At 40.5% G+C, this 24,589-nt stretch overlaps 2 protein-coding genes across 2 annotated transcripts in view; one reads left to right on the forward strand and one right to left on the reverse strand.

Moving 5' to 3' along the window:
• Positions 1-14,996, forward strand: part of rftn1b (raftlin, lipid raft linker 1b) — a 119,569-nt gene extending 104,573 nt beyond the window's left edge. The window contains exons 8-10 of the mRNA XM_083989189.1: positions 3,001-3,104; positions 8,869-8,944; positions 9,683-14,996. Of these exons, the coding sequence (XP_083845315.1) occupies positions 3,001-3,104; positions 8,869-8,944; positions 9,683-10,360 (858 nt within the window). The 3' untranslated portion in view covers positions 10,361-14,996. The remainder of the gene's footprint in view (positions 1-3,000; positions 3,105-8,868; positions 8,945-9,682) is intronic.
• Positions 12,124-24,440, reverse strand: LOC310999186 (vitelline membrane outer layer protein 1 homolog; the record flags this gene model as incomplete). Its single annotated transcript, XM_083989510.1, has 4 exons — positions 12,124-12,168; positions 21,916-22,222; positions 23,406-23,518; positions 24,231-24,440. 4 exons carry the CDS (start codon positions 24,438-24,440, stop codon positions 12,124-12,126), a joined length of 675 nt encoding a protein of 224 aa, XP_083845636.1.
• Positions 24,441-24,589: the final 149 nt, after the last annotated feature.

The raw sequence follows: 24,589 nt of genomic DNA on the forward strand, positions 1-24,589 counted from the left end.
TGTCTGGAGCAGTGTCTTGTGCTCTAACGATTAGGCCTGTGCAACCTACAGCTTAATATGCAACTGCTCAAACTCTCTCTCTCTGCGCTCGCTCTCTCATCTTGGTCGATAAAAAACTGTGGAAGAGAGATGAGGCGTTGTGCAGCAGAGTGGGTATAAGTGTTGTGACTTACAGTGTCTCTCATGGCAATGAGACAAAGGGCACTGAAATGCTGATCAGTCTGTCTCTCTCTGAGACGTTCTCACTCTTTTTTCAGGCTCTCCACTGCAGAATGAGACGCAGTGGTAATCATGGCAGGATGAGCTGGAGTTACAATCACAGACTGTATAAAGATGGTCGTAGCTTTGATGACATCACCCACAGGGTTAAAGCACTTAGAGCTCATAACTCCCAGCTCATCAAAATACCAGTTTGCTGCAACCATACCGTAGCTACATTAATTCACCTGGAACTGAAGCAGCCACGCCCTCAATTATACCCGACTTAAAGCCTTAGCAGAGTGAAACAGGTGACCAGGATGTATAAGTGTTTATTTCTGCTGTAAAGCTGGACATGTTATGGTGCATTCAATTTGTCTCGAAAGTTCAAACCAAGAAGTTGACCACATTCTAGTTTGGAGTTGGTAAGAAATCAGAAAAGTAATCCTTTTGTTACCTATCATTGTTAGCACTGGTTGCTGATACCAGCCAATAACTACACACTATGTTAGTAGTCAGTACAACTAATATATCATCATATAGCCTAAGGCCAAAATATCTAATAAACAGTGTAATGTACAGCCTTTGCTCACCATTGATGAATGGAGCAGCCATCTTGGATAACAAACTCAGGGTTACTGAAGTTTCTCACAGTTTCCAATTTTTTAAATTCTGACTTGAGAAGTTGTTTTTGATGATGCAGCTGACTGGGAACTCTGGAAATCTGACTTCTCAGTGCTAAGGGAATGCAAGATCCCCCGAGGAGTTTGCTTTTGGTTGTAAAAGAGTCTCATATTAATGCATTGTCCCGACTAAATAAACAAATAAAGAAAAGTAAAGTAAAGTTAATGTGGATGAATCTACCTTACCCACACTTGTTAATTGGTCCATTTTCGATAAATATATTGTTTTGTCTTTATAGTTATTTTAATATTATTATTACAGCATTTCCTGGTTTCCAGGTTCCCCGGACACTGCCCAGCAGGTCATGGGAATAACGCCGCCGGATCACTAGTTGCCATCGTTTATGGTCAGAACTACGACGTAGTTCCGAAAGTCCTCGTAGTCATTGACCCACTTTGGGAACCAGCCTCAAGTGGCTGTTCAGGAAACTGCAGCTACTCTGGCGTTTGGTTCAGTGTTCAGTTTTTCAACCCTGGTGGTTGATCTGGTAGTTTTGTGCCTTAAAATAACCAAGCCATGACCGTTATTATAGTAACCTTGATGACAATGGTAAGCACCAGTGTTGGCACAGTTTACATGTGTATTATTGTAACTGTGACAACCAAGGTCCAGTACACCTACCACTGTTGGGGCTGGTCGACCTGTTGTCCTGATTACACTTCATTAGGTCGATGTACCCCACAGGTTGATGGCTATAAATGATCTGGTTGGAGAAGTCAAAGGAACAGGGAGGAGACTAATAGCTGGTCTTTCTTGCCTTGGCTTTGTTATGATGCTATTTCACACTTAAAGTTTTGATGTGGCACCAGATGTTCATAAGTCTGTGTGTGGTGTCTCCTTCGGGGACAACGGGGACACTTGTATAACGCAGCCTCTCTGTGGTAAGAGGCAGATGAAGGTGTTTGTTCAGAACACGCACATGAAACCTTTGGCTGGTGCAGCTTTAATTAGAGGAAATTTTCACACTTGGCAATGCAGGGAAAGCTAATGTAACATGTGTAGGTGTGATGTATTCTCAAGTCTCTGTTCTTGAGCAGTTGATCAGTGCACTATGAATAGGCCCTGTGAAGTTCTGGGGTGTACTTCGTTCATGTCGACTGCCTTGTGTAAAAAAATAACGAACAGCTTCAATGTTGAGACATTTTGTCTTTCAAATAATCTTTATTTTTGCATGGTCCAGAACTTTAGACAAGCTTTTAGGAGTGCAGAGCCGTTCCCTTTATGTCTCTGTGTGTGTGTGTGTGTGTGTGTGTGTGTGTGTGTGTGTGTGTGTGTGTGTGTGTGTGTGTGTGTGTGTGTGTGTGTGTGTGTGTGTGTGTGTGTGTGTGTGTGTGTGTGTGTGTGTGTGTGTGTGTGCGTGCCAATAGAAATGCTGTTGCAACGGCAGTGCGACTGACTCGTGTTGTGGTTTTTCATTTTCGGTAGGTGCCAATAAGATTGGCAAACCACATGCACACACACACACACACACACACACACACACATACTTCCTCTCCAAATGGGTGTGTTTGTGTGTGTGTGTCTATCACTGTCTGTCTTGTCTGAGAGTCCTACATGAAGAAGAATCTGTGTGTATTTCTGTTTGAATAATAAATTGTTGTGCTTCATCCATTCTCCGTTTAAATCCATCACAGAGACAATGCGTGGCTGTGGCTCATTTGACGCAGCTTTAATGGCACTAACCGCATTAAAATGTTTACCACAAAGTGAGCAGTTTATGAGCAGTCTATTTACTCAAGGACTTACTGATCTGACAAATACTTGTCACGAAGAGACGGTTGCCATGTTGACTCACGGCAAACTGGGAGTTTCTGTAACAGTTGATTTGTGTCTGGGTTTACCAGTTACCCGTGTGCACCGCCGTCGAAAACAACCTCTCAGACACCACACGGTACAACAGCCATCATATCTGAGCGTGTTTTGGTCTCTTTTTTTACTGAGATTTGAGTGATGCTGACAGCTCTGATTACATCTCATAGCTGGAGCTGTAATCACAGTGAATGCCCTCTGCAGCATAACATGCGTGCGTATTGCGCTGTGTTTGTAATGTTTAAGGGGAGCATGCGAGCGGGTCTGAGTTGACTATATGTCCTGATGCACGTCTGCTTTTCTCCACAGGGTTTGCAGGTGAAGGCTGATTACGTTCCTCTGCTGCAGTCCCTGGCCACGTATGGATGGAGACTCACCTGTGTGCTGCCAACCCCTATAATCAAGACCAACAGGTAATCAGCCTCAGTCATGTGACTAGTAAAGGGGCATTAGGTAATGTGTAACCTCTAAGGACCTCTGTCGGCAGCCAACAGGAACTACAAGAGCATACAGTACAAGATTCCTCTTACTGATTTTATGAGTGTCCATAAAAAAGTATTGACCAGTGAACACAACACAGAGTGATCTCCATTTCCACCTCTAAAAGCTATTAGCAGCTCCAGTGGGGATTTAAGTGTCTCCTAAACCCTATGGAGAGAACACTTATGCAAAATATACAAATGTATAACTCATCTGTGCAGGTCTGTTTTCACTTTCACAAACTCTTACATTGAAATATTTTTTCTGTTGATCAGGGTAAAAGAAACATCCACAAATCCTTTGATTCAGAGTTCGGTAACACTTTATTTGACACCTACTTAGTTATAATGCAGTCATACAGTAGCACTGTATAACTGTAATTATAAACACTCATAAATGATCATAATGCTTTATAACAAAAATCATAACACACTATAAAGCATTTTATCATGACTTATAAGGTCAGGTATTATAATATGTTATAATTGCTGGTAATTTGCTCACAATGCCCATCGATAATACAAATAAAGTTATGTGTTATAATTGGCTTATAAACATGTATAACTATCATTAATTTATTTAATAATGTATGAGTGTTTATAACTATAGTTATACAGTGGTATAACTGCATTATAACTCATTATTAGTATGGTTATAATGAGTTAAAGAGGCATCAAATAAAGTGTTACCCAGAGTTTCAAAACAACAAACGTTTCATAACTCTTTTTGAGCTTATGTAGGCACTACACATATTATATAAATACTTGAAATTACATCAAAATTGTTTTATTTTTCGTCATAACGGTGTTAAATAGTTTCCCCCTCTATCCTGTAACTATATACTGAAAATAATATGTCATTTATGGTTACTGATTATGATTATGACTATTTATGAATTGAGGATCTGTTCACTTGTTTCTTCTGCTCTTGGTCACAATGAAACTTAGGACATCCTTTGATCCATTAAAATGAAAGCAGTAACATCGTAACATAGTACTTTAGCCTCAAAGCAATGTACACTTTTATGCAGCACCTTGCATGTTCAAGAGTCAAAGTGCTTTTTTATTACAAAAAACGTCTTATTTATTTAGTTATTTGAATAGGATTTCAAAAGAATAAAAAAAAACTGAATATAAGAAGCATTCTGCTACAATAACCTGAAGTAACAGTTCTGCATCACTGCATGTTCAGAGAGACTGCACAGAATATTGATTCTTCTGTTTTTAATTAAAGCCCTTCTGAATAGAAATGAAAATGGAAAATGTCACCGTTGACATCTTTGAGTTTTGTTGTGGAGGGGAAACTTTTGATTAAACCTGAATTCACACAAGTAACGGAGCAAAACTGACAACTGCCTACTGTATATGCTACAGCTACAGTATACCTACAGTACAACCTGGTGTAAATCATAACACACACACTCAGCCTGTCTGTTATTGTTCAAAGAAATATGACAGCTTTTAGAAGGAATTGACCTAAATCTGAGCCAATTTGGACTGGGTGTTGAGCCGACCAGCAGCAGCAGCAGCAGCTGTGAGAGTTTAAAAGCAGCGGCTCTGACTGTTTGGTGGAAAATCTCTTCACAGAAATGTAATGGTTCCTCGGTTAAGCTCGTGCTGACTCATCACTCGTGGCTGCTAGATGAGTGTACATCCGCTTATGGTCAAAGGCCTCGCTTGTTCTCAGACGCACTGAAGAGCTTCACTTCAAAACAGAATTTCTCCTCGACATGCTGATAATGTTAAACCAGTGGAATATTTCACTCCACTATGGTCCAGTAATGTCTGGTATGGCTGTCTGTGACTCTATAAACCACTTCTATATTTTAAGATTTGAAATACAACAGGGGCAAATATAGTAAACAGGTTTTAGGTATCATAATAACGTAGTGTTTCACACTGAGATAATTAGTCGACATGTACAGATGAACACCAAGCTAAAGCTTCCTCAGGGCTGCAGGCAACAATTGGGCCTTTACTTCAAACGACTGTGAAACTTCTATAGTAATTGCAAATTAGAAAAAGATGAGATCTCATAAACAAGAGTTTAGCAATAAATATTGTGACAGTGAAGTAGCAGAGTAATGGGGAAACTGGATTCTAGATTAGCTGTCAGATTAGTTCATTGTCTCCTGGTTAGAGACCAACATTTAGTCCAAAAGTGAAGTGTTAAATATTTATGTAACAGTAAAAGAAAAAAATAATAATAACCTGTCGGATTGCTTTCATAAATCAGCTGTCAGATTCTGTCAAACATGACATTTGCAAAAATCCTCCACACATGTGACATCTCTTGACTTGAACACATATGGAAACAGCAAACAAAGGCTCAGCAGTCTGACAAACAAGCAGCCCTGCAATTTGGAGGGATTAAGTCTAAGGTTCGAGACTGTCTTAAAGCAATACTCACATGCCCCAAATGTATGTTGAAAGTGCTCTTGGTTGCTGTAATTGCCCCTGAAGTGCAGTGCATGATCTGTGGGGAAAATGACTTGTAATATGAGAACAGGAAAGCAAGTGTCTTCCAGACCCACGGTCCCACTTTCTGTCCTTCTGCTGCAACCTGATCCACAGGAGGGAATTCAAAACTAAAACGAAATCTGTAACTACGAAGCATCCAATTAGTAATGTAATATCCAGAGTGATGTTGCCATACATGTCACCTATAGCATTATCACACATAAACATCCTCTGGATATATGAAAATACAGGTTTAAAAAACCATAGTAGAATCTGTTTATTAATATATTGATAATATATTGAAAATATCTATATTGTGATGTCCCTACTGTATACATCTACTGTATACATGTTGGCACTTTGTCATACAGTTCATGTATGCAAGTTTATTAAGACATGTCTTAATGTCTTGGTACTATATGTTTTTATTTACTCATTAATGTTGATGTATATTTACAATCCGAGGAAATGGCTTCAGACCCTAGAACCTACTGTTTAAATAATATCAACATGCAGGATATTAACAGGCTTTGAGATTAGTATTATGTAATGTATGTCTACAATATAAACAAAAGGCCTACATACTGTATGTGCTGATGTTTCAATGTTCCAATTTCCAATAGGTTCCATTCATAATTTTACATACCTGTTATTATTTTATATGTCCATATATGTCATGTATAGAAATTCAATATACAGGATGTATATTACATTTGCATGTTGATCTGAAGTGGTTCTTGCTGCAGTTTTAATCTCCCTTCACTTACATTGAAATCACTTAAGCAGTGACCAGTGACTTTAGCCACCTATGAAATAATAATTTCATTGCTCGTTCAAGCATGTAAATATTGTTTTGAGGTTGACATGATGAAATCCTTTAATAATACATGTTGCCATGTGTCCCTCTGATGGAGTGTGCTTGTAGTGTTTCCGTGCGCTGACCGATTGTTTACTCTGCCCCCACCTCAGCTGGTCATGTCTGCTGCTCTTTGGGAACATAGCTGATTAATTACCTCTCTATTTTCATCCTTTATTTTTCGCCGCACTCCCCCACCCCTCTCCTCTCTTTCAAAATGCCACAACGCAACAGCACAACATGGCTAATTAATCAGACTCAGCCTAGATACAGTACAAGACGGAGCTCATTTCTCCCCCTGCCTGCAAAACATATTTTTTGCGCACCGAAATAATGGTTGATGATCTATTTCAGATTAGCAATACTCATTACACTTGTTTTTGTGGTGTTGACTCCTCCATTTTTAAATAGCAAATTTGTAAATGCACGCTTTTTTGTAGTCTGAGGGTTTGCAGGCTGCACTTCATCTGGAGGGGTCGGATAAGTGTCAGTGATCTCAGCAGCGTCTGAAATTAATGCTAACTGGTGCTCAGCGGCTTCTCCACACAACATTAATTCATGTAGTTGTCTCAGAGCACGCATTCATGTTCGCCGCATTCAATTAATGCGGATGGTAATTACGTTTCAGAGCCATTTACTAGAGCAAATGTGAATTTCTCTGCATTAACTATGATAGGAATGAGCATACAACAAGAAAACAAGAAGGTGGAGAAAAATTAGTTAATTATCTCACATCTCACTTTGCCTTGGACTAAATAATGATCAAAAGATACAACATTATAGAACCTCCATCTTCATTTTTTTTGGAAGGAGGATTGCAGTTGTTAGGTTTTTTTTCTTTTTCTTTATTTCTTCTTTTGTGTGTGGCAATTTTCCTCCAAAGATGAAGCCACCAACAGGTACATTCACCTATGAATAGTTGCAGGCTATTGCTGTACTATATGGCTTCAAGTGATAATAGTGTGGCTGACACTGACAGCCAAGAGCAGGTTCAGTAAAGGCCTGTAATTTTCTAAGCCATCCACCCCTTTCTAGCTTAATGGGCTGGGGCTTTTGCTAGGAAGTTTTCAGCTTTGATTCGCACAGGAAGCCGTCCAGCATTCTTGACAGCCTAGAAAATAGCATATGGGTAAACGGTGGAGGGAAGGGGGGTAATGGAAAAAAATATATAAAAAAGGAAAAGTTGTGGTAGGCTTTGGGTGGACTGTAAGCCCTGTGCTGGAGGAGTCTCAAGTCCATTTGATGTTGAGAAAGGGAAGATTTGTAGCACGCTTTAAGGGTTCTGCTGCCATCATAAACCTGCCATCTTTCCTCATGTGCAAGGTTGAGCGGGCAGCTTAACTTCAGACAGCATGTAACCTTTGTGTGTGTGCATGTGTGTGGGCGCGTGTGTGTGTTATTGGACTTGTGTCAGATAACAGCACAGGAAAACACATCTCCTTTTAAGTCATGTCCAATAATAGCAAAAGAGAAAGAGAAGAAATAAAGAAGAAGCAAACAATAAAACTGTCAGACATCAGGCTGTCGTGCGAGATAAGAGCCGAGAGGTAAAACTCAACGGGTAGGTAGTTAGTGGGAGCACATTGGGTTAAAAAAAAAAAACACATGGGGATGTTTATGAGAAAGATGAGCAGACGAAAGAGTGGGAGTAAGCGTGAGAGACAGGAAGCCCACTCAGAAATGAATCTGCATTTCCTGCCACGATTAATCTGTCAGCGCGAGTAGTTGTGCAGATTATCCCCCTCAGAACACAGGGGTGTGACATGTGCATGGGATGGAGGATTATGTTTGGGGAATTGAGGAGGAAAAAGGGAAGAAATACATGTTCTGAGAAGTGGAAGATGCTCACACATTCAGGCAAACTTCAAAATCAGGGCTCTTAGTATCTTGAACGGTCTGTTTCCCTGCAGGATTCAAAGGAAAAGTGGGGGTGAAATGATACTGATAGACAACAGCAGTAAAGAGGTTGGGCCACAAATGTGAACATACATCCTTAAACTGTCAGATAAGAGCGTGAAGCATGGGCAGTGGCCAGCAATCATCTGACTATCTCGAGGGAAGGTCGGTAGGAGTGGGGATCCCAGTGTGTTATCCTAGGATTTAACTCAAAGAATTGCACACATATATCTTGGAGGGCTGCCGCACAAAAAACAACACTGAATTATAAATAGTCTGTCAGTGTTTCTAAATGTTGAAACCTTGAGAAGCAAATGGGAATAACATATTTCCCTCTCCCATTCCTGTGTTGTTTTAAATCATTTCTAAATAAATGAGTGCCAAAAAAAAAAAGCAAAGGCAATGGATTGGAGGAATACAATTATCTCAGAGTCTTGTTGAATTGCCAACTCAGCTGATGTTGTCTTCTCTTTGCTTTTCTCTCAGTGATGGAAGTCTGTCCACCAAGCAGATTGTTTTCCTGCAAAGACCCGTGTTGGGCCGAAAGAGGAGGGAGTCCAAGGTATTTGACCCCACATTCTTCTCTGTATTTCTTGGCCAGTGTGAGGTCTCCCACCAGCCCCTTCTGTCACCTGCTTGCCATATATCCAAATCCAGCATCACCTCAGCTGGTTTTGTTTTAAGCAGGCAAACACACACAGCGAGGGACAAATGTGAAGACGCTGTTCTCTGTTCTGCGACTGAGAAATGTGTTTGTTTGGGGGAAGCAACGATTTGTAATGCTGTCTTGGCGACTCTGAATCATGGTGATAAACTCTAAAGCTAACCTTTGTCTGTAGTGGAATGAATCCATGTTGATTCTTTATTTGACCCGAATTTAAACAGCCATCACAACAACAAATTTAATAGGCTCCAAGACTCTGGGAATAGCTAACGTTAACAAGATTTTCCTGACCCTTTCTTTGGAGTTTATCTCAGTTTTCTATATCCCTGCAGTGTGGAGAGCCCTGCACAATTTGTTTGAGTTATTAAGGACATATTGCATTAGATTTTGCGTGTTTGTTTGGTCAGACTGAAGGCCTCGAGGCGGCCAATAACTCCTTTCAAAATCGCCTCAATTTCCTTCCCTGCATCAGTGAGACTCATTTGAATTAGCTAGTTATCCCAGCGCAATATTAGATCCACTGTGATCCATTCTTAATTAAGTCTGTGTGTAATGCTTTGTGCCCAAAAGCATATTTAAAGACTTGCAATGCACTAACCACTTAAATCCACTAACAACCTAATCTAAATGTTTCAGAAACTGATCTTCAAGCCCCGAGGCAAGTCCAACAAGAACTGCATCAAAGACACGGCTAAGACAAAGAAGAAGAAGAAAACAAAAACCGAGAAGGACGTGGAGGATCCCAAGATTGTTGGCGACAGACAGAAGGTTGAGAAAGATGAAGACAAGAGTGAAGATGAAAGGGTGAATGCAACAGACATGGAAGCAGTGAGAGAAAGCCAGGCGCCGATGGAGAGGGAAGCAAGGTGCGAGGAAGAAAGAAAGGATGATAATGGGATTGAGATCAGCATAGAGACTGTCGAAGAGAAAGAAGTAGAAGCTGCAACAAAGGACAAAGGAGCAGAAAATGGCACTGAAGATGAAGGAGAAGAGGAGGAAAAAACAGTAACATTGGAAGGAGAGGGATCAGAAGAGAATGGAGAGCCTTTGGAAGACAAAGAAGTCCAGGAAGTTGCAGAAACGGTTGCTACTGTAGAAACAGAGAACGAGACCAAAGAAAAGGAGGGTGAAGGTGTAGCAGAAGTTGAAGCTGTGATCGAAAACGGCGTTGAGACAGATGAGGAGAAAGACGAGGGAGAAGAAAATGCGATCAAACACAAGACAGAAGAACCAGCGAGTGTGGAAGTCATCGCCAAGGAGACAGATTCGCAGGCCGCACTGACCAATCAGAGCCCAGAGGAGACTCAAGAGTAGCCCGGAGTCAAGGTTTTTCCCCACCCTACCTCTCAAATTCCCCATCTTAAAAACTGGTTCACGGTGTTGTCCCTGATCCAAATTACCGGGGCCTGGATCCCCACCGCTGCAGCATTGTCCAAACCTGCCATCTTTTCATGAACAATCCCCCCCCCGACCTGCCACAGTGTAGCTACAGAATGATTTTGTGTAAGTGCATCATATAACCACACATACTGAATGTATATATCCAAAAACGGGCAGTGCTGGTGCGTGATAGTCAATGTGGAGTCACTGGAATAACTGATTGAGGTCCAACAGGAGAGAGTGAACATCTACAAATAGAACGAGTTTTTGTTTTCCATTGGAAAAAAATGCCACAACTTAAAGACCTGGTCACATCAGCACTCAAACTCAGTGCAGTGAGATTAATCCATCAGCATAATTGGCTCTTGGGGACAATAATTCTTTAAATTCAAATTAATTGGCGTTTGACAACCAAATTTGTGCCGTTGATTGAAAAGAGGTTAAAAATGGACAAAGCTATCGTAGTTTCGTTAAACTGTCCTGCTATTGAGAGGGGATATTGGTACAAGTTCTTGAATAAGTTGTGTTATCTTTTGTGAGCTTATTGTTCCATTAGCAATCAGGCTTATTGTCATTGAACAAGCTAGCTTGCTAACTAAGATCTTCACCTCTTCAGTATTTCTTCACTGAATTAAATGAATGAATGAAATGCTAGCGGGAAGAAAATGACCCAGTACAGAGAAAACTAGTAGAAGAGCTACTGAATGATGCTAGCATGTTAGCAGTAAGCTCAAAAGATACAGACATTTATCAACTTGATCATCCCTATGTCACCAAGCTGCTAGAGCTACAAAATTAGCAAAGATATGTAGCCTATATGAATAACACTGTGGTGTGATCAGGCCTTTAAGAAGGGTGAGGAGCATTACATCTTTCTCATTGCAGTCTTACTCAGAGTTTGATGTCAGCTTGCAGTCTGTCTAATTGGGGTTATTTCAATAGCCTAAAAGAACAGTGATGCCCTTGAAAGGTCAGCACTTTCCTCTGAAGAAAACTCTGAGACCATCCACCTGCCCCCTTCACCTCTTCTCCTCTTGTCTGGGAGTTGTACCCAGATATAGCATCTGTTACAAGAGGTACTTTCACCTGACTGCTGAGCAGCTCTCTTTGGGGTCTGAAGCTGAGGAAAGACAAGTCAGCTCCCTAATCCGAGATTCAAGAGAATCCTGACAAGACACAGGCCTGACTCTTTCGAACGACTCACGATATAAGAAGCAGGTAAGCTTCGGAGAGTGTCCTATGTGATCACAGACTATATCACCACTTCCCGTTCCTTCGTTCTGTGCACCGTAGTAAGTTGTGATGTGGAGGGAACTTGGAGGAGAACGCTGGTAGAGGTGATGGGAAAGGCGTTTGTTGCGACAGGCAATCCAAAGTAGGGTGAAGAGATAATTGTTTACGCTGAGCTCTAAGCCGTCAAGTGCTTCAAAGAGAGCCGATAATCACTCTTTGGTGTGGTGTGCTAAGCTCACCTTGCATACAGAATGTCCCACATTCAAAGCCAAGTTAGATAAGGATGTGAAATTCAGCTGAATGTTTGCAGCTCAAGGGCAGCACTCGCATTTTGATTCTCCTACTTAGTTTTTACATACAGGAGTGAGGATTTGTTTCCGCGCAAAAGTTGCATTTTTAATTACATTTCCAGTCAAAGGCCAGGGAGTCGCTTCTCAGTGCGGAAACAAGGTTAAGCCGCATGGTCAGGGCAGAGGCTTGATGTTGTTTACTCGGACCAAAACCGAAGACTGAGAGGGAGGAATGGAGACAAAGGAAGAGGTTGAGAGACACCACAGAGCATAAGAGAGTCAAATAAAAGAAATGAATAGGCTCATTTACAGCAACGTGTGTTTGTGTCCCGCATTCCCCGTTGAGATTTCCATCATTATTTTACCTCCAGCTCTTTAAGCAGGTCTTACCAGACATCCTTTCTGACGATAACCAAGTCATCATGTGTCGTTTCATTACATCGTGTGGCTTTCCATTTGAGACAAGGGGAAGGTGAGGGAGGGAGGTGGCAATGTTCACGGTGCAGAGCTCTCATTAGCTCGCTAATGGGTTTTGTCAGTGGGGTATCTGTCAGGAATCATGCATTTATAATGGGGGTCACTTATTGGGGGATGTATTGACAGCAAAACACCTCAAGAAAATAGCCTTTAGATTTAACGGTGATGTCATATAGGGGATTGTTTGCACTGAAGGGGAAGATGTCGTGTTAAAAATGCAGAATTTGCAGAGCAGTCAGACACACTTTGTCATAAAACACGTCAGAAAGCCTATTTATTAAAACCTTAGCATTTGGATATTCAAGAACTTCAACTACCTGCTGTCTCGCTTTATACAGTCTATAATTTGTCCTAATTTGGATCTTTTGTTTTATGAGAATAGATGATACCTTGGTCACGTCTCCTTTTGGAGATGAAACTCTTCAATTACACACAAGTAAGATTGATTATGCCGAATAAGTGCTCTCCTTTTTGGGGGATTAATCCACCCGCCGCTGAGATTCTTTTCAATGTAAAATGGCAAATGTCTTTGTGTAGAGTAGAATATGAAAAAAACTGTGACCAGTTTAGCCTTATTACTATACTGTAAATGGCCCACAACCTGCTATTAGAAATGTCCTTTAGAGGCACAGTGGTGATTTCAGTGTTATATGTTTGTTATAGTCAGACAGGAGAGTTTTGCTACAGTCAGTGTTGGTATTTTGAAGCTGTTGTTCCCTGTTTTATTACTGGAATTCACAGTGAGGGGATAAAATCTGAAGTGTTTGTCTATATGAAGGTAATATGTTTTGGATTTATTTCTAAGATGTTTGGAACATGTTCTTTTTTAATATTATTATTATTATTGTGAATGTTCGGTTTATGAGTCCAGAGATTTTTATTGTGGGCTTTGTGTTGCCTCTGCTGTTCCGCTAAAGCTTGCTAAAAATGTATTTCTGACTGATGCTTCGAGCTACCTCCCGAGGGCCGTTGTTGGTTTTTACGCCAACAGGGGACGGGGGTCACGGCCTGTGTGTCCCCCCTCCCTAAAACATATGCTCCCTGTCCTCTCGGCCTCCACTTTGACGGAGCCCAGACCCTGTGAGCGTGAGTTCATCACTAATGGCAGACAAGGTTAAGGGTCACATTTGAGCCAGAATGGATTTTCCACAGCTGTACACAGGAGTTTGCACGAGCACAAGACAAATAACCACTCTGATCGAATTGAGATATGAAGTCATATCATAGTATTCTCTGTGGTATTTTCTTTTTGTCAGTTTTTTTTCTATAAGCTTTCGGCTGTTTGAGCTTTAATAAGCACTTATTGTATTCAAGAAATATTTAATGCTGCTGGGGAGCAAATAAGACTCAGTTGTCACTTTCACACTTGTCAAATGTGACAGATAGTCCTATGAATTATGAAAGGCGATACCAAAATATGCCTTTTGATAGCCGACGTGATCACGATGAATATTTGAGCAATTTCCCCATTGAATCCTGGTCAGCTTCTTTAATCAGATTTAATCAATGTCTCCATTCTCCCCAGTGTCAAGATAAACATTTTAACTGTCACCTATCTGTTTCATGAATATGAATATATCGCACTGTTCCTGCCTCTTTCCCTTTTTTTTTTCTTTCGTAATTTTGAATGTGAAACTGTGACATTTATTCCCCTTTGGCATCCTGAAAACAGACACATCATGTTCCACTTTGTCTAGAAGAGAAGAGTTTGGAAAATCAGTTAAAGCAACGAGGTGATGTCATGTGACACGACAGTTTTTTTTTTTTACCAACTCCCACTTCATTCCGGTCGGACATCCACAAACATGATTGTAACCTTGGCAAAAGTTACAAGCGGCCTGTTATCCGGCCCGTCCTACCTGAGGCCGTGCCCTTCGGGGCTCTAACTTTCCCTGATAAGGGCTGATTGGTTACAGTGCAGTCTAACCTCTGGCACGAGTACACTCCAGGGACTGTGGGTAATTGTGTTTTTTCTTTTTTTTTGTCTGCTATTGGAGCGGGGAAAAAAAGAAAAACACAGACAGGGAGGCAGGATCTGACACTTCATCAGTTAAATGATGCTGAACCATGTTAACCTATCCGTCCGTGAAAAGAAGGAGACCTTTGTCTAATGTTTGACTTAAATACATTTGCAGCCCTGTACTCATCTGTGTTAAAAAGAAGAAAAAAAAAGAGGTAATATACAGTTTCCTGTCTTTTATCAGCATAATTGTCTCTGAGCCTCAGTAGTGGCGCTGGTGCAATCGTTCTTGGTAACGCTGTAAAAATTGAACAAAAAAAAGAAAAAAAGAAAAAAAACATAATGGTTCATTTCCTGTGTGCTACTATGATGTGAAATGGGCAGCGTAGAAATGACAGAACATGATACAATAGGATGCCGTCATTTTTATTTTTTTTTCCTTTCTGTATTGTCACTTTAGCTTGCTCACAGCCTCTGGAAAACATATTCTCTTTTTTTTTCTTTTTTGTCTCTGATGTTAGTTTTCTATCACCTCAGCTGCCATCTTGAATGTTGAGTATCTTTGATCATGTGCTGTTGTCACTTGCATAGCAGTGTTTGCTATCGAGGAAGAAGAAATATTCTTTATCTTTGCTATCCTCAGTATGTCCACATTCCTATTGTTCATGACATCTGTACAATTTGTATATTATAAAATGATTTATATTTAATGTGTACACGTGTCCTTGCTTCTTTTGTGTCAAAGGGAATAGAACAGCGTCTTCGTTTGAAGTAACTCAGACGTTCCAGTGAAGTTGTCCTTCAGATCTGTTTTACTCATGACCTTCAGTAATTAAAGGACAAGTATGCAATTTCTCTACCTTGTGTGTAGTCAGATGTCCTTATGTACACTGAAGCATTTCTGCGTGGTGTAATCGTTCCTACCATCCATACATGAGGACATCAACATACACTAGACACTGGAGCCTCGTATTGACTTCACATGTTCAATTCTTATTATTTTTATAAACAATAAGTCGCCTGATTATTTTCTAAATTAAATGATCAATCATTTTTATTTTTTGGTCCAAGGCAAGCAGCAGTTCAAGGTTTTTCAGAGAACAATGATCTAAGACAAAGGAAAGCACATTGTGACACTTGAACCATCAAAAATGTTTGTCTTTTTTTCGTGACAGTGGACTTTCAATTATATACAGTTTCTGATTCATTTTCTGGCGAACGACTACTTAGTAAATTAGTTGTCAATTTGTTACCACTGGCCAGTATAAATAGAAGGAACTATGAATCACATGCATGTGACTTATTGTTTTAAGACAGACTTTTCCAGCCAAATGAAATATGCACCTTCTGCTTCCAGGCCAGTGTCTGAGTCTGAGACAAGTCCAAGAGCCAGCGGTTTTGAGATTAAGTCGAGGTCGATGATGTATATTTTTGATATTGATTTGCTGACAGAGAACACAACAATACAAACAAAATACTCCTCCTCACTGTTGTAAACCACAGCCAGCAGATGAACTCTGTGACTTGATCTGAGGATAACAAACAAGTCTCTACATGGAAAACAACTATTACCTGCACTTGTAAATGACATAAAGGAATTGGTATTAATTTGGTTTCTCTACAACAGAGCTGCCTCTCCAGTCTGCAGATACTTTGGAGATACAAACAAGTTTCAAGTACCAGAGGCTTACCTGCAACCTTGGGAATCAAACAACACTGGTTGTCCCTCATCAGGTGCTGCAGCAAAAACAAGCTCTTAGAAATGCTTTATGTAGTCCTCCAAGGGCAGCGAGGACTGTCCTTACAGTGCTACAAAACAGCAAGTGAAAGATGAAATGAAAAATTCAGTCCAGTGAGCACAGTGGAAATAGAGAAAGAAGCAGGGAGCAGCAGGAAAATGAGACTCGCAGACCCAAACTACTATTTTCTCTTAAGAGGCGAAATAAAAACCCTGCTCCATCTGGTTATTACCTTCATTACTGTGGGAACCTAAGAATAGATCAACTTTATAGTTATTACGCTCCAACACCACAACAACACCATTCATTTCGTCCTTACATCAAAACAGTGCCATTCAGCCCCAAAAAAGGGGACTCGCATCACACGCATCAATATTTCACATGGAGAGCCAGGCAGCCACACATCATAATAACCCTACAGTGTTCATGAACTGAACTATATTTACAGTTGAGTCAACACAGCCGAGCGTGATCTATAAGTCATGAGCCCACAGCCCAGGGGAGCGGAAGGTCATTAAGAAGAGGGCTTTGCCTTCAACCAAGACCAGTAACACCATATCCATTCTGTTCACTACAGGAGGCGTTAATGGCTCTGGAGGCAGAATGGGGACCGCTGGCCGGCCGCTAAGCTGGTCAGAAACACATTGAGCCTGTGGTTTGGATATTAAACTCATGACCCGGGGCGTTACATCCCCGAGGTTCCACTGAAGGGGCTCCGCGGTTAATGCTACACGACAACTTGCTGAGGGCAGCGCGTTTTGAATAATGAACTCCCTTTGTTTTCATAATGATTGCAGAGCGGGATGCTGTTAGCCGCGCTCAGGACAGGACAGGACAGGGCCCAGGTTGATTCAGTGCAGATTTTCAGGCCCGAGTGCCCAGAGGGCTTCTCTTCGATGCACTGAGAGGTGGAGCTGCTCGGCGGTGCCAGCTGTTGAACATTTCTGAACTGATTGATCTAAAATTCATTGCGCTCATAAACCCAGTTTAAGATGTTCATACTGGATGTGTTGCGCCATAAAAAGTCACAGGTTGTGGTGAGAGACGTGGGTTCAAGTTCCACTTGACGCGGCACTGCCATCTAGTGGACCTCCAATGTCCCATGTACACTGAAATAGACTTCATGATAATAGGCTTTATGCACAGCTCCACTACTTCCTGAACTTAATTAAACAAGCTCCTTTATTTCCTGTTTTACATTATTGGACAAACTGATTAATCCAGGTGTGTCTAACCTCACAACAATGGTCAGACACACCTGGATTAATCAGTTTGTCCAATAATGTAAAACAGGAAATAAAGGAGCTTGTTTAAATTCAGGAAGTAGTGGAGCTGTGCATAAAACCTATTGTCCCTGCTGTATTTAGGGCTGATAAGATTGGCCAGTTAAAATAACATTTGATCAAAAGTGATATAAAGCAAAGGCAAGGCAAGGCATCTTTATTCATATAGTGCATTTCATACCAAGGCAACTCAATGTGCTTTAAATACTACTCTTGAATATTCTGCTACTTTCTACTACTTCAAGACACGTTAGAGTAAAATGTTTGTACTTTTTGTACCACAGTTGCAGCTAAACAAGTCTTACTGTTTGAAGCTTGACTCATAGTAAAAGTCAGGATATCTCATCTTTCCTCTTCCTCCTGTCAAATTGGAGGTGAAATAGCTGAGGTAGAGTAAGGTCTTTATAAATAACCTGACTCAACACTGTCTGTATCTGTTACTGTAGTATCATGTGTGATCTGTATCAGCTTGTTTCAACCCTTCATTGAGGTTAGATGATGCTTTTTACTGAGTGAATTATTTAAACCCAGGATGTGAGTGTGTTTTTTTTATGTTTGCATCATTTAATTTCATCAAAATATTCATAAAGTATCTTTGAAAATTGGAATCAACTACAGTACATTCTTGAGTAAAGTTCTGGTTTGAGCTGCAAAGGAAGAGGCTGTAATGACTCACTGTGGTGATTTGAAACATTGATTTGCAATTCCTTTGGGTGATAGAGCTGTTTTTTTTTACAGTACTAACTTGAGCTCCCCACACAGCTGTTTTCCTTGTTGACCCTCTGCCTGCTGATATAAGCATATCCATACTCCAGACAGACCAACAAGTGCACTTGAGAGTCTAGCTCCAGTGAGTCCACTTTGAGCTTGGATATGAGGTCAGGTTGGAGTGTATTTATTACCATGGAGGAGAGGAAGCCTGTAGCCGTGCGCTGAAGACTGTAATCACTTTGCCTTGACTTGCAAAAATCTTCTGAAAACCATTACAGCCGAGTTTGATAACGTCCTCCAGTTCCCTTCACTCCCAAACCAACACGCACACGCTAGAGCAGATTAACTACTCACCGATTAATTAACACAATTACCTCTGTGTGTGCCAATCGGTGTCTTATCAACCTTTGTCAGGCCTTAAACTGTAAATTAATTAATACCCCCCTCTCTTGTCATTTCTTAATTACCTTAGTTCCAACAGGAATTCTGGGAAATGCCTGTGTCAGCGGCTGTGTTCAACGCTCATGACTTTGCTATGAGCTCATTGGTCCGTTAGACAGGATATGAAAACATGCCGCTCTCATGCTGACGGGAGGTGAGGCGGGGACGTCAAGATGCAAAAAGTGGCTCCTCAGATGAAGCCTTGATTTGAAGCAGCGCTCAGTTAAATCGTGTTGTTTTTGCTGCTGAAGGTGACACTCTGCTTTGTCATGAGAGCTTTGTGTGCAGCAGGTACCTGTCAGTTTATAGGAGGCTGCTGGAAGCTCTGATCCCTGAGCATGTTTGTATTTTTAAAAAGGGAAGAACTGAAACTGCATAAGTGACTCCAGGCTCTGGGAAGCATTACAGAGACAGCAGCTACTGAAATGTGAACTTTATTATTTGTTGTCGTTGAGTTCAGAGTCGCAGAGAAGGAGCAGATCAAGCCTCTCACCCGTCAATCACTGTCAATAAGAAAAACATAAAAGCACAACATCAAAAACAGAAAGAACAGTTTCAGAGATTTGAGTCACAAACTTATTCTATGTTCAAATGTACAAAGTGATTTCATCTCCAGGGTTTGTTATTAGTCAGACTGAAGCTAAAATCAATGAAAATCCATAAAGAGGACACATTAATATTACATCTGCTGATGAAGAGCATGTAAAATGTTTAAAGTTCCACCACAGCTACATTGCTTGGTCAACAGTTGTCTGAAGTGAAAAAATAATTTTGAAGCTGTAATTCCCACAATCACACAGGTCTAGTTTTCTAGATTGTTCCTCCTTTGGAATTTTATTTTTAATCAAAATGAATAAATTACAATACAATAATATAAAAGAAAATAACATTACACATTTTTGGTGTTTTCATTCTCTATTCAGAAAGTAGGAAAATAACTCAATAAAAACACAAGACAAAAATCTCTGGTGGGATTGGATTTCTGTTGAGGACGCAGTCAAACCTGAGGTTCGTTTTCTTTGATCAGAACCACAATAAAAATAACAGCCTCTGCTTTGTTGTATTTTTGAGTTTGGTTCAGCATGATCAGAAAATTAGGACTTGAAAAATAAATGTCTGAAAGTAGTTCAGTTAATAGATAGTACTTCATAATAATCTGTCATCTCAGGTTGAAGATGAACATGACTCCAGTCCCAGTAACTGTGATTAAATGTTATATAATGTCCATCAGAACAGAGTGTCCAGATGAAGTGTTGCAAAATTTATTCTGAGTTTTTATTATTAGCATGCATGAGCTAATCACATTTCTTAACCCTGCTGTTCTAGGCATGTTTCTCCATTCTAATCACCAGGATGTCAAATGAATCTGCCTCTGTGTTTCCTGTCTGTCAGTCTAATAGTGATCTCTGAAAGACGCCTGAACAGCTGGCACTTAAGATCCTCACGTAGCCCGGCCGGCATCTTTATCGTCTGGGAACATCTGGAGAAAATCTCATGTCGTCATGAAAAACTCTCAGCGTAATGAGAAATCCACAGGCGCAGCCATTCGATTGGCTGAGAGTTTGACAACACGACGGATATGATTTAGTTTACCAGATGGCCTCTTGTTTTGTGACAGTCTACTTCAAATCTGATTTTGGCTTTTGTTTAGGAGCCCCTAGAGTAGTAGAAACTAGCTACATCTACTCCAGTGCACTTTTGAGGCCTTGAGTACTTTGAGCTTTTAGATTATCGCTGCAACTCTGCGGGAAAAATAGGAATGCAACGATTTTCTTTTGACTCCAATGATGACATCAAAGTGTTAAGACTAGAACAAAGGGCCTCTTTCTCTCAAAAAATCTGTGTTAAGGAATTATTTCTGCACAACACGATCCTTTCACCTGATAGGTGGGACACATCCACACAACAGGCCAAGTTCTGCCTTGTCTTGGCCACAATAAAATACCTAAAATATAGCTACTTTATTTTGAAACATTACTTCAATGTGCTGAAATGTGGATATGACTCGCATATTTCATCTTTGAGGGGGAACAGGGGATTGATCAGAAAAAGGGGTTCCATTTAAGTTTTGCACAAAATAGAAGCAATCTTTTAAGAACAAGGTAACACAACTGCAAACTGTTCAACCATTGTTTTAGGATTATATGATTATTGTGTGAATAAATGGACAAATAAACCTCAACATCATTCCATTTGAACATGATGATGGCTTCCTTAGGTATGATATGGTAGGTACCACCACATTTTTCTTCGCCACATTTGAGAGTATTTTCGAAGTTCTTGTTTTCTATTACATCCAGTGGAATGGAAACACTAATTTTCCATTCCAGACCATTTGTCTTTTTTGTACAAAGTTGACTGGGTTGATGGTTGCACACCATAAGATTTTGGACTGTTCCTTGTGAGTGGCTGAGCAAATTTGCTGGATGTTGGCATTGCAACAAGTTGTCTTACATGCAGATCCAGAGCATGTGAAACAAGCTCAGGGAGTGACACGTCCAGGTCATGGAAACAGAGCTGTGTTTGAAGCTTGTACACATGTGTTGCCTACATTAGTGGTTCTCAAAGTGGGGTCTGGGGACCCCCAGGGTTCCTTGGGTTCAAAGGGGTCCCCAACTTTTCCTTAACATTTTTTACTACCTTTTTTCTAGAATTTTTAACTTTTAGAAATGTTACCACTTTTTCTAAAATTTTTAAAAAAAATTTAACTTTTTTATTCTATTTTTAGAAAACTTTTTTCTAGAATTTTTTTTTTTTTTTAATGTTTAAACATTTTTGGAGAAATTGTACCAGTTATTTACAGACATTTCTCTACAATATTTCCAAAAGTTCACACCATCCGCCCTAATTTGAACGTACAATGACAAAAAAAAGTAACGTTCCTCAGTCTCAGAACAAATATTAGTGTATTTCTGGTCTTTGCTTCAAAATTTTGTCCAATGGGGGTCCGTGGTCTAATTTGTGTCAATTTAGGGGTCCTTGATGTAAAAAAAAGTTTGAGAACCACTGGCCTACATCACATTGCAACATGGCAGCAGAGCAGTGACACAGTAGTGGGCCTAAGGATCCCATCACAGAACCACTCGTCAAATGAGTGTGATCGAAAGTGTTTCCTTATACTGTAGGTGTGTGTGTTCTATTTGAATACTTCTTCCATCACCCTGTAAAACAAGGTGGGCTTTCCATGCATTTTACTTCAGCAAGAGTTGAGGTTATTGTTTTTGGTGTCTGCGTGTTTCAGGCTGTGAACAGTGTGGAATCAATTTGTTTCCACCTACTGTAAATAGCCAAAAAATAACCATCCAAAATTCTAAGCTTTGGGTTTTGGTTCCCACTGCTGAACCCTCCATCTTACCTGCTGACTCTTGGAGCAGCAATGGAAGCGCACATCGTTGAGGGTGGAATCGTCCAGGCCGTACTGGTACTCCTCCATCTTGGTCTCGATGCCACAGATTCCTCCGGCACCGCAGTCCTGGCTCCAGCCGCCGTACTCTCCCCAGTCCATGCCGGGCCCCTCCAGCAAGGGGTTACTGCTGCAGCGGAACTTGATGTTGTTGACGGCCGTGTCGTCGCCAAACATTCCCTGATGGGGCTCCACGCGAATCTGGAAAGAGCTGAGCACCCCGGTGGGGCAGTACTGAGGGTGGGACCATTCACCGAAGCTGGACAGGAGGGGAGTGGAGGGAGGGAGAAATATATCAGGAAAAGATCCAAGGCTTTGGTTGGAAACACTGGAGGGAAGTCAAGACATTTCAACATGTGAACACCTAATTTGCAATCCTGGCAGAAACAGTGTTTTCATTTTTCCTCTGAACATGATGGGAAACTGCCAAACTCCAGATCCCTGCTGCCTTCAGAGTGCATACTCCCCTTTTTTGTATCTAATTCTTGTTTAACCTTTAAAACACAGCCAGGTTAGTCCCACTGAGATCAGGGATCTTTCCCAAGAAGGAGCTGCCCACAGCAACAAACATCTGAACATTTAAAGACGTCAATAAAAAACATTTGTGCGGAAGTGGCAGACGTTCTCAGTGGGTGAAGGAAAGCGTGTCTACTGATATGTTCATTATGGTCCAACATTAGATTTCCTGCTGCTAAGTACCAGTTCTCTGCAAAACAATGGTTGCTTTTTTTAAAAGGAGCAAACCACATGCAGATGTGGCTGAACAGTTTGCCTAATGTTCATTTACTGCCACAACTGAAAAGCAAGAAAAAGCGAGTTCATTTGCATCTGGTAATATTAGATTACAGAATAGTTTCCCCCATATTAAAAAGCAATTTCATCATTTTTGTTCGAGGGGTAAAGCTCTCTGATAAGACGCCCTTTATGAAGCATTTATAAGCTGTAACAATAGTGGCTTTTGAGATGGTTAAAAGGCATTTAGTAAAACTATATAGATCATTCATGAGGTATTTAAAACAAAACCAGATTTTCTAATTTCATTTAATTCAGTTTAGTAATTATTCTCTTCACTCTTATTGTCTGGTGCTAATTTTAGATTTTGGTTTTGCAATAAATTACTTGACACCGGTAACATATCTAAAAAGGTGCTGGGCTCATTTAAATAAGATGTGTTAATTTTATTCTCATTATTAAAAAAGGCTGCAAACAAACTATTTACACCACTTACAACTGTTAATTTGATTATTTAAACTGGTTTTTATAACAGGTGACTTAATGTCTTATTGAAGCGACAAAACCATGAGCATTAAGTATTTATGACTACCACAACCAAAAATAAAGGATAGACAGCAGTCATTTGATGATTATCATTATACAACATTATATAAGGCTCTAATAAATGTGGCCTTATTAAGAGACTGGTACTGCAGATTTACACCTACTAGCCAGTGTGGGACTCGATATAGTACAGGAAGCTTCGGCTCTCGTCTTTGGAGCAGATGAGGCGGATCCCGTTCAGGGCTGTGTCATCAGACATGTACTGGTTGGACTCCACCTGAGGAAACAGAAAACAGTTCCCAGACACAGTTTAGCCACACAGCTTTTGTCTCTATCGCTCTCTCTCTCTCTCTCTCTCTCCCTCCTGGCAAATTCAGTGTGAAAGTTGGTGTGAACAGAGGGTTTCTTGCAATCTGTGTAGACAAGTGTGGGTTTGTATCTGAAACAACAGGGGGTATTTGTCTATTCAGAGAGCATCTCTCTTTCGCTGAGAACTGTTACAATATTCTTGAAAAAAAAAAAAAAAACAGATGGGAAAATGAATCCAAAGATTGTCATGATGATTAATGATTTACAATCAAGACCTCAGGTCACATCTCCACTTGACCAAGATAACAGGCACAAACAAGAAACAAACATGAGGCCATAGTTATTGATAAGAAATGATTCATTGATTAATTCATTCATTAATTCACAGTATGATAACTTTCATTGTTGACAGGAAATCAATTAGTAGCCTATGTACTGATCAGCACATTAAAACCAGTTTAAAACCTTTTAATTTTATGTTGAGTGTAATTTCCAGTTGAATGATTTTTGTTGAAACTCTAAAAATTACTCTTTCTAAAAATGTTTTATGCATAAAGATGATTAAGATTGTACTTAAAAAGTATAATATATTCATCCTGAACTTCAGAAACAGTTGGGACAGAGTTTTATATCAGAAGGTTTATGTTGTGTAGCTAATATGTTGGTGTCTGAGTCTTTACCCTGAGGCTGAAGCCAACAGCAAAGAAGTTATCAGGACACATCTCAGGCCAGGTCCAGTTCCCAAACTTCTCTCCGTTGGTCACAGTGATCACAGAGTCGTACTGTCTGTTGCTGAAGGCCTGACCGGCTCTCTGCAGAAAGACCTTCTCCTCACACAACACGCCAGACAGCACGGCCAGCACGGCCACAGCGGTGAACAGACTCGTCATCTTGTGAGTCAGGGTAGAGTACTGAGGGCTGAGAAACAAGGCTCTTATAGTTTCCCCGTCGATTCCAAAAAAGGGCAACGCGTATCAGTGTGAATCATTCACAGAGCCTCAGAGTGGCCTGGGAATTAACAGCTGGTGTTGGTAAGAGA

The sequence above is a fragment of the Trachurus trachurus genome (assembly GCF_905171665.1).
Source record: "Trachurus trachurus genome assembly, chromosome: 16".
NCBI lineage: Eukaryota > Metazoa > Chordata > Actinopteri > Carangiformes > Carangidae > Trachurus > Trachurus trachurus.